Source organism: Ambystoma mexicanum, chromosome 1p (assembly GCF_040938575.1).
Source record: "Ambystoma mexicanum isolate Mex_15411 chromosome 1p, UKY_AmexF1_1, whole genome shotgun sequence".
Lineage (NCBI taxonomy): Eukaryota > Metazoa > Chordata > Amphibia > Caudata > Ambystomatidae > Ambystoma > Ambystoma mexicanum.
This window is the reverse complement of record NC_090921.1, coordinates 372,719,670-372,731,718: the sequence shown is the minus strand read 5'-3', so window position 1 is coordinate 372,731,718 and position 12,049 is coordinate 372,719,670. Positions and strand designations below refer to the sequence as shown.

At 52.2% G+C, this 12,049-nt stretch overlaps 1 protein-coding gene across 1 annotated transcript in view; it reads left to right on the top strand.

Annotated features, from left to right (window-relative positions):
- Positions 1-12,049, top strand: part of MAU2 (MAU2 sister chromatid cohesion factor) — an 893,447-nt gene that overhangs the window by 301,756 nt on the left and 579,642 nt on the right. The window contains exons 3-4 of the mRNA XM_069649112.1: positions 5,220-5,285; positions 11,748-11,843. Coding sequence (XP_069505213.1) covers positions 5,220-5,285; positions 11,748-11,843 — 162 coding nt within the window. The remainder of the gene's footprint in view (positions 1-5,219; positions 5,286-11,747; positions 11,844-12,049) is intronic.

Here is a 12,049-nt window from a genome sequence, read left to right as displayed (position 1 = left end):
CATATTTGGCCAGATCATGGGCCTGAAGGGCCCCTCGGTGGAGTATTGATCTTGCATCAATTTCTGGCTCCCATGAGCTGAGCACTTGATCCTGCTGTCTCTGCCGGGGCTGCTGCCTAGACCCGTGAGTCCCCCATGAGTTCTTCTGAAACTCTCCTTTTGTCGCTTTCCATGGCTAGGCAGTAGTCCTGGCCTTCAGATTCAAAAATGGGGGAGAAAGGGAAGCCCCAGCGATATCGCACTCTGACAGCCATTTGGTGAGCGGGTTGCACATCCTTGTTTAGTCAGCACTGAAAGTTCCTGGAAAATGGTCACTTGGGCCTCACCATAGTTGATGGGGCTTGCTCTCCTGTCACACTCAAGGATCCTTGTCCTTTGTTTATTGTAGTGGAAGCACGCCACTACCGAGCGTGGGTGCCTTAGTCTCGCCCTGCTCTGTGGGCCCGGTCAATGGTGGGTTCATCCACGGCATACATATCGCGTCCCTGATGGCTCTCCTGATGTCATCCTGTCTCCATCTTTTTCCATGAAGTCAAAAAAAAGCACATTTTGTTACAGCGTTCCCTGTTCTCTACATCAAGTGTTGGCGTAGTCTCCGCCTCCCTATCCAGTTCTGCCAACCTCACTCCTGTTTGGTGCTCCATGGTATCCACTGATTGATTTTGCCTCCAGGCCCTGGATCCTGTCTTCCATTCAGAAAATTATCTGGTCCATGTTTAGTCTTTGGTCCAGAGTCGATCTGATGCTTCGAATTTCCTCCTTGAGGGCCAGCACGTCTGGACTCTGGGGGGGGACTCCCCTGCCTCCCAACCCCAGTGGCTGGGTGCACAGGCACTTGACTTGTGGGGAGGGGACGGTGGGGTGTGGGGGGAGATGGCTGCTGTTTTACGATATTGCTCCTCCAGGGTTCCATGTAATGTCCCCTGACAAGTCGTTTTTTTTTTTTTTTGCTGAGACATTATTACATGTGGGGGACACCCCACAACTTTTTTTAAAATGGGAGCAGGGGACATCCCTGCAACCAGTCACCATATGTCGCCAAATGGCTTTTCCCAGTGACGACATGTATGGGGACATTACTTGCTACATCCTTCAGCCCCCCGCGGCTCCTCCACTGTTGTGTTCTGTCCTTCTGTCCCCAGACCCTCTTCTGGGGTCTCTGGAACCTCCCCAGGGGTGAAGGGAAGGGGCACTTGAGGGTGGTCAAATTCTTTATTTCTGGTACACATCGCCAGTCCTGGGGGACCCTTGCCATCCTTCCTGGCAGCTCCTCGGGGTGTTGTGCGTGTCTCCCATAGCTGCTACATTTTCTGTTCTGGGCACTCGTTCCCCCTCACTCCCCACTCCGGTGCCCGACTCAACCTTTTTTGGGTTTTATTTGGTCGCCCCTGGCGGGCGGGTTACACTGCTGCCATGGACCCATAGGGGGTCCCCAACACTTGCCTTGGGTGGGGGGGCCTTTCGTTTCACTTTCTCCTTCACTGCGTGCTGCAGCTCCTGGACCGTTAGTTTGCCCGGTGAAGCCCATTCTACATTGCTGATGCTCCGAAGTCACCTTGACTAGAGAAGCCCTGCAATGGATGACTTCTCCCCTTGGTTGGTGGGACCAATCAACCCCAAAGCGAACTCGTCTGTACATCCTCTTGGAGCTGGCTGTACTTCCACTGTTGCTGGAACCAAAGTGCTAGGGAGAGGAACACCAGATCGAGTGCATCGCTTTTAAGTCGGACCCGAGCTACAGGAACATCCTCCGGACTTCTCTGAAGCAGGACTGACCAAGCCACCTCAAGAGTGCTGAACCCCAAGGAAAGTCCATAAAGGTATCCGAGAACCAGGATGGTGCCATTTGCGAGAAGCTGCCGCCGACCTTCAATTTGTAGTGCAGGAGTCCCCAGACATCCTCCCTCTTGTCCCCACGACTGAGGTCGAGGAACAGGATCTGCAGACCTACACAGGAACAGAAGCCAGCTGGAATCACTTTCTTCAAACCAAAGGTACTGTAAAATGAATGGGATTTACCTCTTGTTGTGTAGCCTTGCTAGCTCTCAGTTGAGACTTGCCATGTTTGCTTTTGCAGAGTTGCTTGCAGCTTTGCCCCTCACAAGCCTCCCAGCTTGTGGCCTACAGTGATTTCATTTTCTACAAAGACTTCTAAAACATTGCAAGACTTTTTTACTTACCTGAAATAAGTAATTCATTGGGTGTCCTGGCTCCCTGAAAGACTGCTCTTACTTCTGACTTAGCGCTTTATCTTTTCCCCAGGAAAGGGTTCATTTACTTTGCATTGGAGAGTTCAAGAAATACTTACCTGCTTAAGAATATTTGTTACCCATTGTTTTATTCCCTCATCTTTTCCTTTTGACACTAACCTTAGTATTGCTCTAACTGTGCCAGTGATATATCCATGTCCAGTGTCCTAGTTATTTAAGTCGCCTAAGGGTGCATGAAGAGTCTGTGTGCCATTCCAAATGGGCATCTACTGATTTATAGAAACCATGTGTATTTTTCAAATGTATATTGTTACATATTTTGCTCCCTTCTCAAGAAGGCTTATGCAACTGTTAAATTCATAAATAATTTAATAAGGAAACCTTGAGTGTGTGTTAATTTGAATACTAGTCACTGTGAATCTCTGTAATAACCCTACAACTCACATTGGCCAACTTGTGTAGTACTCAAAACAAGGGGTGTTCTGGGAATATCTCTACCAGCATGAACACTGCCCAATGACCTGTTCTTGGGTGAATAACCCCTGGGAGAGAGACTACCAAGACTTTAGCTCACTGTCCCTTTCACAGAGAAGACATTTCCCTGCATATCAGTCTTTGTCCTGCCCAGGGGCAGTTAGCACCAAAATACTAGGCAATTCTCCTCTGAACAAGAGTACCAACAGCAACCCCATACACATGTTCCACTTGGTAAAGTCTCTCCCAGGGGTTATTCACCCGAGAACAGGTCATTGGGCTGTGTTCATGCTGGTAGAGATTCCCAGACCCCTCCTCCCCCACCTTTGTTATACCAAAGGTTGGGATAACTATTGTCAAGAGGACAAGGCTGGTGGTCTCCCACAGGGTACTGCATACAATCTTACCCAACAGCTCCGACCTGTTGACCTCACCAGGTGAAAACTGAACCACCTGTGGGATCCCCCTCCTGAGGATGGCTACTTTCCACATCTCATATTCTCGAGCCCCCTACTTCCCCATTGGCCCATTAAGGTTCCTTAACACCCCCCCCCCCAAACCCCACTTATCTTACTGACCCATGAATCTCCCTGCCTCCTCAAAGCAAAAAACATTACATATGATGCCCCCACCCTTGGGTGGGGACAGAAAGTTACCCAGACCCCTAGGTCCGGGTTCCTTGGGACACTCCTCGATTGCTCTGCCACCCCATTGTGGCCCACCATCACATGTTGCCTCAGGTCCTCTCTGCCTGGGGAGTATTCAGCTTCCTGTACTTCCAGTGCCCATGATTTGCCTTCTCCTTTTTTTTGTTTGCCACTGTCCTCTCTCTCGCCCCTTGAGGTGTGGGCAGGGTCGGTCCTCCTATCAATTTGCTCATAGGCCTCTTAATCTCCTGCTCCCCTCTGCTTCAAACGACATGGAAAAAGGGAGCCCACCTGTATTTTCCCTTTTCATTCAGCCTGGTAAAGGGGGGGCCAGAGCCTTGGTGTGGGAGGATAGGTCCTGGAAGAAAGTCACTTTTGCTGAGCCATACATTAGAGCCCTTCTTTCTTGCCTGTTCTAGAATTTGGAGTCTATTGCTATAGTTGTGGAAGCGAACAAGCACGCATCTGGGCCACCTGCCGCATCCCCAGTCTTGTGTATCTGCCCTATCTTGACCTTGTCGATGGCCTAATTATCAAAGATGAGTTTAGTGATGGTGAAGAGGGTACTTTGCAAGTCTTTCTGTCTCCCCCTCTTTCTCAGGAACCCCAAATAACCGAAGGTTATTGCGCCTCTCGTGATTCTGTCATCCATATTCAGGAGGATTTCCTCCTCCCTTCTTTCTACCTCCGTGCAACACACGTTCACTTGGGTCTCTGTCCAGGGAGGACTAGTTATGGTACACCTCCTCCAATCTTTCCTCAATCTTGTCAATTCTGTGGCCGCTGTGCAATCCCAGAGGACCCACACCGCCACCCCCGAACTCGCCATCCTGCTCCTCCATTCCAATGGCCCTGGTGAGTGGTCACCACTTCTCACTTCTTCACTGCTGGCTTGCCCCCCCAGTATGGACCCCCCCCCCTCCTGCTGGGGGTAACCCACGTCTCCTGTGTCCAGATCAGCACCCCCAGAGGGGCTTGGGTCCTCTCCTACTCCTCCCTGGTCCTCTTGCCTCGCAGGCCTATCAAACTATGGATGACAACCAGACACTTTAGGATTTCTGATTTTAATAGGTTGATGTTAATCTGCGGCAAAACCTCTGATTACTAACTTAACTTGGCCAATAGCCCTGGGAGTCCAACCTGCTGCCCCCACCTCCGTTAAAAAAATCTTGAATGCACCATGGACGCAGATTTATCACTTTACAAAACGCATCAACTCCGCTTCCAGAACCTGTCATTTCCACTTATGTATTTTACATCTAATCTTTCCCTACCCCTCCGAAACTTAGTTTTCGCAATACCGGCCATTTGCATCTCCCGCCTAGACTACGCCAACTCTATATCAGCGTCTCTGCCCGCCAGCTAAGGCAACTCCAACCAATCTAAAACTCAGTAGCCAGACTGCTCCTTACTCTCTCATCCAGAGAACATATCAGCCCCCTCTTGGAGTACTATGCTAGCTCCCTGTTAGCCTGAGAGAAACGTTCAAAGCAATGTGCATCACATACCGAACCCTCCATGGGTGTACTTTAGTAAAACTCCTTAACAAAATACACAAAAGTAATAGTTTGCTTCAGAATTAATTAGGCATGTGAGTTGATGGTCTTTGTGTTCCCAATAGGGTCCTATATAGGCTGCTGAGTAGTTTTGCTGCTTATTTTTTAATCTCATACATTTATATGAACTTTCAGTACTGTCCATTTTCTTGGTGACCTTTTGAAATTTGAAAACACTAAGTTTTGAATGTAAAGTAATAAACCTTTTTAGAATATTAGAACATTCAAGGATAAACCTACTGGTGAGTTAAGACTTGGTGTGAGATTTTTAAATAGAACATGTTTTGTTTGATGCCAGTCATGGGATTGTTTCCTTAACCACTTGTCCTTAGATTTCACAGTTTGAAGACGTGAAATTTGAAGCTGCAAGCCTCCTCTCTGAACTTTATTGTCAAGAGGTAATCAACATGCTTTCTGGGCCACTAGCCAATATGTCCACACTGTCGACACTTTGAAAATTGACTGTTTGGGATGACGGATAGACCTGCATTTTGAAAACTGTTTCAATCTGTAACTAAATGCTTGGGAATCTTATGAAATTGGTTCCTTGCTTTCTCCAGCATGGGGTCTGGCATGGATTCACATGCTTATGAATATTCCTCGTCGTCAGGCTGGGATTCCTCGGTAAAGGAAAATAAATCGGTTTCAGTTTCGTTTCTGAACTCTTTCTCCAAATAACCAATCACTGGTCTCTGGGGTCATACTGCCCCCAGCCAATGACTGCCCTCTACCTAAGCCCCTCATCTGGCAGCCATCTTCAGATTTTTACCGCACGTTCAAGTGTTGGGAGTCCTCGTGCTATAGCTCTCGAGCTTTAACTGCATTTTGCTATTTTAATTTATAATTTTTTTTTTTAAAGAGTTTAACTTCATTTTTTCGGTCAATCGAGCCTCACGCTCCACCGTTTCTACTTCCTATCAACATGGACCCGTTTCGGAATTTCCTACGCCCCTCAAGGGTGAAGTTTTCGTCTAGTTTCGCTTCTTGGAGGATTCCGGAAGATCTTTGAGGCCAACCCCGCGTGGACATGGCCCAGGACAAAGGAAACGCGACAGCCGGATCCAAGCTGTTCAGGAGCTGCCCTGGATGCGGATTACAGAATGTCTTCAAGGAGTATGAGCATTCTCGATGACTATACTTCACGAAGACAAAACGCACGTGGAGGTGGACTGCGTTTTGCAAGAACATGTCCGAACGGACTATGAAGGATCGCCGTATCCGACTCACCAACTGGCTGTAAGGGAAGAGCCCAGCAGCAGGTGATTGGAAGAAGTCCAAGCGGTCTTCGAAGACCTTTGAGGGCGCTCTGGCGACGGGGGCCCAACAAAAGGCTAAGCACCGCAAGTCCGCGTGCACCGGGAGCACCGATCGGTCGGGCTCCTCGGCTGCCAGGCAGGGCGCATTATCACCGACGCCATCAACCACAAGTCAACACTCTGGCTCAGGGAAGTGGAAATCTGAGAACCTGGGTGAGCGACGGAGACAGCCGAGGGGGAGCGAGGCAGTGACCCCCTCCCCCAGGTGAAGGCCTCAGGTGCGCCCAAAGTCGCGAAGGCCCTGATTCACCCAGCTAAGGTCTCGATCGAGGGAGTCGTGGCGGCTCAGGCAAAGCTTGCAGAGTTTACTCCAGTGGAGGCGACCTTGGGGCCTAGAGTTTCCCTGCCACCACAGAGGGAATCCTCTTTTCAGCCCATCGATAAGACCCCCTGTGAAACCCAGGTGGAAAAAGAGGGGGGGGGGCCCGGTGGCCAATAAGGAGCTGGCTGGCGTCGCAAAGATCATGAACAAGAAGTTCGAGGAGGTCCGGTCCTACGGGAGGGATGCCGACGAGGCGGACAAAGCGAAGGCGGTGCCGACGAGGAACCACGAGCCATAGAGAGGACGGAGCACACTCCCCAACCATCGCTCCCGTCGCAGCTGGTTCCTATGCCACAAGACAACTCGGGAGCAATCTTGATGGCGATTCAGGCCTTCTGTTCGGAGATGAGGACAAGGTTGCCCTTACCCCCAGCGGACGATCCAGCGGAGCCTGGACCGTCGGCAAGCCCACCAATCAAGCGGAGGAGACCTCACCCGCCTCCCAGCCCCCACGGCCTTCTCAGCCTTCATCTCCTGCCCGTGGGCGGAGGGATGATACCGGAACCGAGACGGCAGCAACGGGGCTAGATGACAACGGTGGTGACGACGGAATGGACCTTCCTTCACCACCCCCTCTCCGGTCTCTCCGCCCGACAAAATTGGCTCTTTCCACGCCATGATCGCCAGGGCATCCAAGCTTTTCCAGCTCTGCCCCGAAGAGCAGAAGGAAGGCCTACTCTACCAACGGCATGAAGCCAAGAGGAAGACAGTCCACTCAGTTCCATTACGACATCTGGGACAAGGGGGGCTGACGCTCTTGAAGAACCCGTCTATGGCTCCTGCTAAGAGACCGGTATGAGAAGTACCACCGGGTCCAGGACTCCGCCCCCATGTGCCTTTAGGGCTCAGCCGTCCCAGATTCGGCTGTCTCCGGCGGCCAAGAAGAAAGCAGCGGGGGCGACTGCTTAGACTTCCCTGCCGCCGGCGAGGGAAAGAAACTATACGCCATGTGACAGCGGGTCATCTCGTCTGCAGCAACGACGATTAAAGCGGCCAACGCCCTTGTGATTGTGGCACTCTACGACAGGGAGCTGTGGTTTAAGATTGCTCCCCTGCTGGACTTCCTCCAGGACGACGAGAGGGCTGAGGCCCTGGAGATCCTACAGGAAGGCGAGGTGGCCTCTAACCAAGCCATCACGGTGGCCACGGACTTTGCTGACACCGGTTTTCACCAGATGGGTAACAGCGTTTGCCTTCGGCGCGGCTGTTTCAAGGTGACCTATTTCCGCCAAGACGTCCAGACCAGGGTTCTGGACAAGCCCCTCAACGGGAACAACCTGTTCGGCAGACAGTGGACGAGTCACTGCAGGCCAAGGCAGACACGGAGACGGCTCGGGCCTTGGGCGTTCTACAACAGCGACGGCCGTCCTTTCGGAACACCAGAGGCAAGCAAGGTGCCTCCAAAGGATATGGTGGCGGCTCCCCGTCGTACCACCAGGCGGCCCGCTCCTCGTCGCAGGAGGCCTACAGAGGACGTGGCAAGACAGGAGGATCTCGTAGTCACCAAAGCAGCAAGGCCGCGGCCAAGCAGGACTGAACTGGCCGTAGCGTCGGGGGGGGGGGGGGGCCCCACCTGAGCACCCCGGTGGGAGGCCGGCTGGCGAAGTTAGTCAGCATGTGGGTCCATCTCCACCGACTGTTGGGTGCTGGATGCCCTGGCCCGCGGGCACACTCTCGAATTTCTAAGGGAATGTCCCTGTATTCCACCTGTGGCCAGGAAGGAAAACCACATCCCTCAACTTCTACTGGAGGTACGAGCGATGCTAAAAAAGGAGCCATCGAACTTGTAAGAGGCTCTGGGGCTCCGGAGTGTACTCGCGATACTTCCTCGTAAGGAAAAAAAACAGCAGATGGTGGCCCATCCTGGACCTTCGTCGTCTAAACAAGTACATCAAGTCCCAGAAGTTCCGGATGGTCACCCTCCAGCACGTGCTGGGACAGCTGGAGGAAGGCTACTTCCCATCGTCGCTGGCCTTGAAGGATGCCTACTTTCACATCCCCATTCTAAAAGGACATCGAAAGTTCCTGCAATTCGTGGTCCAAGGGCGACACTATCAGTTCAAGGGCCTTCCCTTCAGATTGAAGTCGGCGCTCATGGTGTTCAAGTGCCTAGCACTAGTGGTGGCGCGGTTGCACCTACAGGGGATCCATGTCTACCCCTACCTGGACGATTGGCTCATCCGAGCAAAGACAAGAGAGCTTGCCGTCGTGCACACAGCGAAGACCGTCCAACTGCTCACGGATATGATATGCCATTTGTAACGGGTCTATACACAAGTGGATCTGGGATTCTCGATCAATTTCGCAAAATCTCACTTGGTGCTGTCGCAAGTCGCTCTGTTCCTGGGAGCCAGGCTCAACACAGTGGCGCGATTGGCTTCTCTGTCGGAGGAAAGGACGAAGGCCACCCTGGGCAAGGTGCAATGGCTGTCAACCATGGATGCGGCCAGAGCGAGGTCCATGAAGTGCCTGCTCGGCATGATGTCCTCGTGCATCTACCTCGTGCGCCTGTGCAGGCTGCGGATGCGTCCACTGCAAGAGTTCCTCGACGCCCATTTGGATGCAAGCGGCGGGCAGCTTCGAAGACAGGATCTCGCTCAATGAGACCTTCCGCCATGCGATCCGGTGGTGGGGCTCCCGCGTGCATCTGGCAGCAGGCATGGACTTCCAGACCCTGGCATATCAGGAGACGGTGAAGACTGACACCTCCCTGCAGGGATGGGGAGCGCCCACTGGAGATCTCCACGCAAAAGGCCTTTGGCCCCCGGAGGAGAGGTCTTTTCACATCAATGTCCTGGAGCTCCGAGCCGTGTTCTGGGCCCTCAGGTCGTTCCTTCCGTCCCCCAAGGGCAAGGTGGTAAGGATCTTCACCGACAACACCACCACGATGTTCTACATCCGGAAGCAGGGAGGCACCAGATCCCCAGCCCTATCCAAGGAAGCCCAGGATCTGTGGCACTGGGCCGTCGCCCAAGGAATGTTTCTGGTACCCTTCCATCTGGCAGGAATAACGAACACCATTGCAGACTCACTCAGCAGGGAGCTGCGTTCGTGCCATGAGTGGGAACTGCGGCAGGATCAAGTGGATCTCCTATTTCAACGATGGGGCAATCCCCAGATTGACCTATTTGCGACGAACGCCAAGTGCCGGAGGTTCGCCAGCAGGTTTCCCCAGCCGGGGTGCATGGGCGATTCCTTCTCATTCCACTGGGACGGCCTGTTTCTATGTGTTCCCGCCGTTGCGGCTGCAACTAGACGGTCCCGGTGCAGGATGGTTCTTGTTGCACCGGCGTGGCCGAGGCAGATCTGGTTCCCGGACCTTCTGGACATGTCAGCGTCCCCTCCAGTCAAACTGCCGACGGCCGCGGATCTTCTTGCCAGAGGAGGAGGCACTATCCTCCACCACGACCCGTGGTTGCTGAACGTGCAGGTCTGGCTCCTGCAGCACTAGCGTTTGGAGGGTACGATATCCCGGTGGACTGCAAGGAGGTGCTTGCAATGGCCAGGTCGTCCTCGTCTCTCGAGCTATGGACACAAATGGAAGAGGTTCTCTATCTGGTGCCGTGCACAGATTATTAACCCTCTGCGGATTATGGCCCCTCAAGTGCTGCCGTACCTGTCGCTGGCCAGTTCAGGGCTAGCGCATGCCTCTGTCAAAATCCACCTAGCAGCGATTTCCCGCTACACCTGAACTCCGTGGTGATCATTTCTGTGGTCCCATCGCCTGGTGAAGGAGTTCATGAAAGGACTGTTCCGGTCATTCCCGCCGGTGAAGGCTCTGCCCCCAGCGTGGTAGCTCAACGTGGTGCTGAGCAGGCTCATGGCGCCGCCATTCGAGCCATTGAATTCGGCACCGTTGAAGTTCCTGTCGTGGAAGACAGCGTTTCTTGTGGCCATCACCTCCGCACGACGAGTGGGAGAGATCCAGGCCCTTTCCTGTAAACCTCCATACCTGACATTCCACGAGACGAGGGTACTGCTGAGGACGCACCCCTCCTTCATGCTCAAGGTGGCATCGGACTTCCATCTCAACGAGCCCTTGGTGTTACCGGTTTTCTTTCCTTCGTCGGCCGAGAGGACTTTGCACTCGCTGGATTTGGCTAGAGCGCTGAAGTTCTACGTGGACCGCACGAAGACCCTTCGGAAGACATCACAGCTATTTGTGAACTTTGGACCTGTGAACCAAGGGGAGGCCCTCTCGACGGCTTCCATTTGCAGATGGCTCTCCGTCTGCATCATGCATTGTCACCGATTGGCAAACCGACCGTTGCCTGGCCTTTCGACAGGCCATTCAACCAGAGAGATCGCTGCTACCACGCGTTCTTGTCTGGTGTGCCCCTGCTGGACATTTGCAGGGCTGCTACGTGGAGGCCGACGCACACCTTCATGTGATTCTACTTCGTCCACCGAGATTCCAGGGAGGAGTCCAGAGTCAACCAGGCAGTGCTGCGCGACCTGTTCGCCTGAAGGTGGGCTTGGTGAGGAGGTAAGAGATGCTTAATGTTGTGCCTTGCCACCTCCCGTGGTTGTGCAGCTGTACTGCTATGTACTCTTATTCATGAGCATGTGAATCCATATCAGACCCCATGCTGGAGAAGGAACAAGTTACTTACCTGGAACTGTTGTTCTCCAGCATGGGTCTGGCATGGATTCATATGCAAACTCTCCCTCCTGCCCCTCAGCGGCTCTTCTCTTGCTCCTACTGCCACTTTACGTGCTACCAAATCTGAAGATGGCTGCCAGAGGAGGGGCTTAGGTAGAGGGCAGTCATTGGCTGGGGGCAGTATGACCCAGAGACCAGTGATTGGTTATTAGGAGAAAGACAGTTCAGAAACTAAACTGATTTTTTTTCTTTACCGAGGATTCCCAGCCTAACTGGGAATATTCATGAGCATGTGAATCCATGCCAGACCCATGCTGGAGAACAGTTACAGGTAAGTAACTTGTTCCTTTCTCTGTATAGTTACAATGCTGTTGGGCACAGAAGCGTAGTTTGTTGCTGCAATCTACTTGCTTGAACACATTTTTCCCATTATAGGAACCCCTGCATTAGATACTCCATGATGCTTGTTGAACAGCCAGTCTACCCTGTAGTTAACAAGATTATTTGTTGAATTCAGAGTATTTTCCTGTTCCATTACGAGACTGACACTTTACAGAAAAACTGTACTTTAGAGTTATGTCGGCTTTAAGTGAAGTGTTGTGCAATACACCTCTTTCAGAATTCTGTCGATGCAGCGAAACCTCTCCTACGGAAAGCCATTCAGATCTCTCAGCAGACTCCATACTGGCACTGTAGGCTGCTATTCCAGCTCGCAGTGAGTATCTCCCAAATGTTGCCCTACCTTTTTAAATAAATTACATGTTTGGTCCTAGTTTTAAGCATGGATCGAGTGCAAGTCGAATAGGATATGCCCTATTGGACTGCATTTTGCGTGTGATAGATGCATGCTTATTAAGATGGTCATTTGTTGCCGGGGTGGGATTAATTATAGGGTAAATAAATGTCTAATATTATGAAACA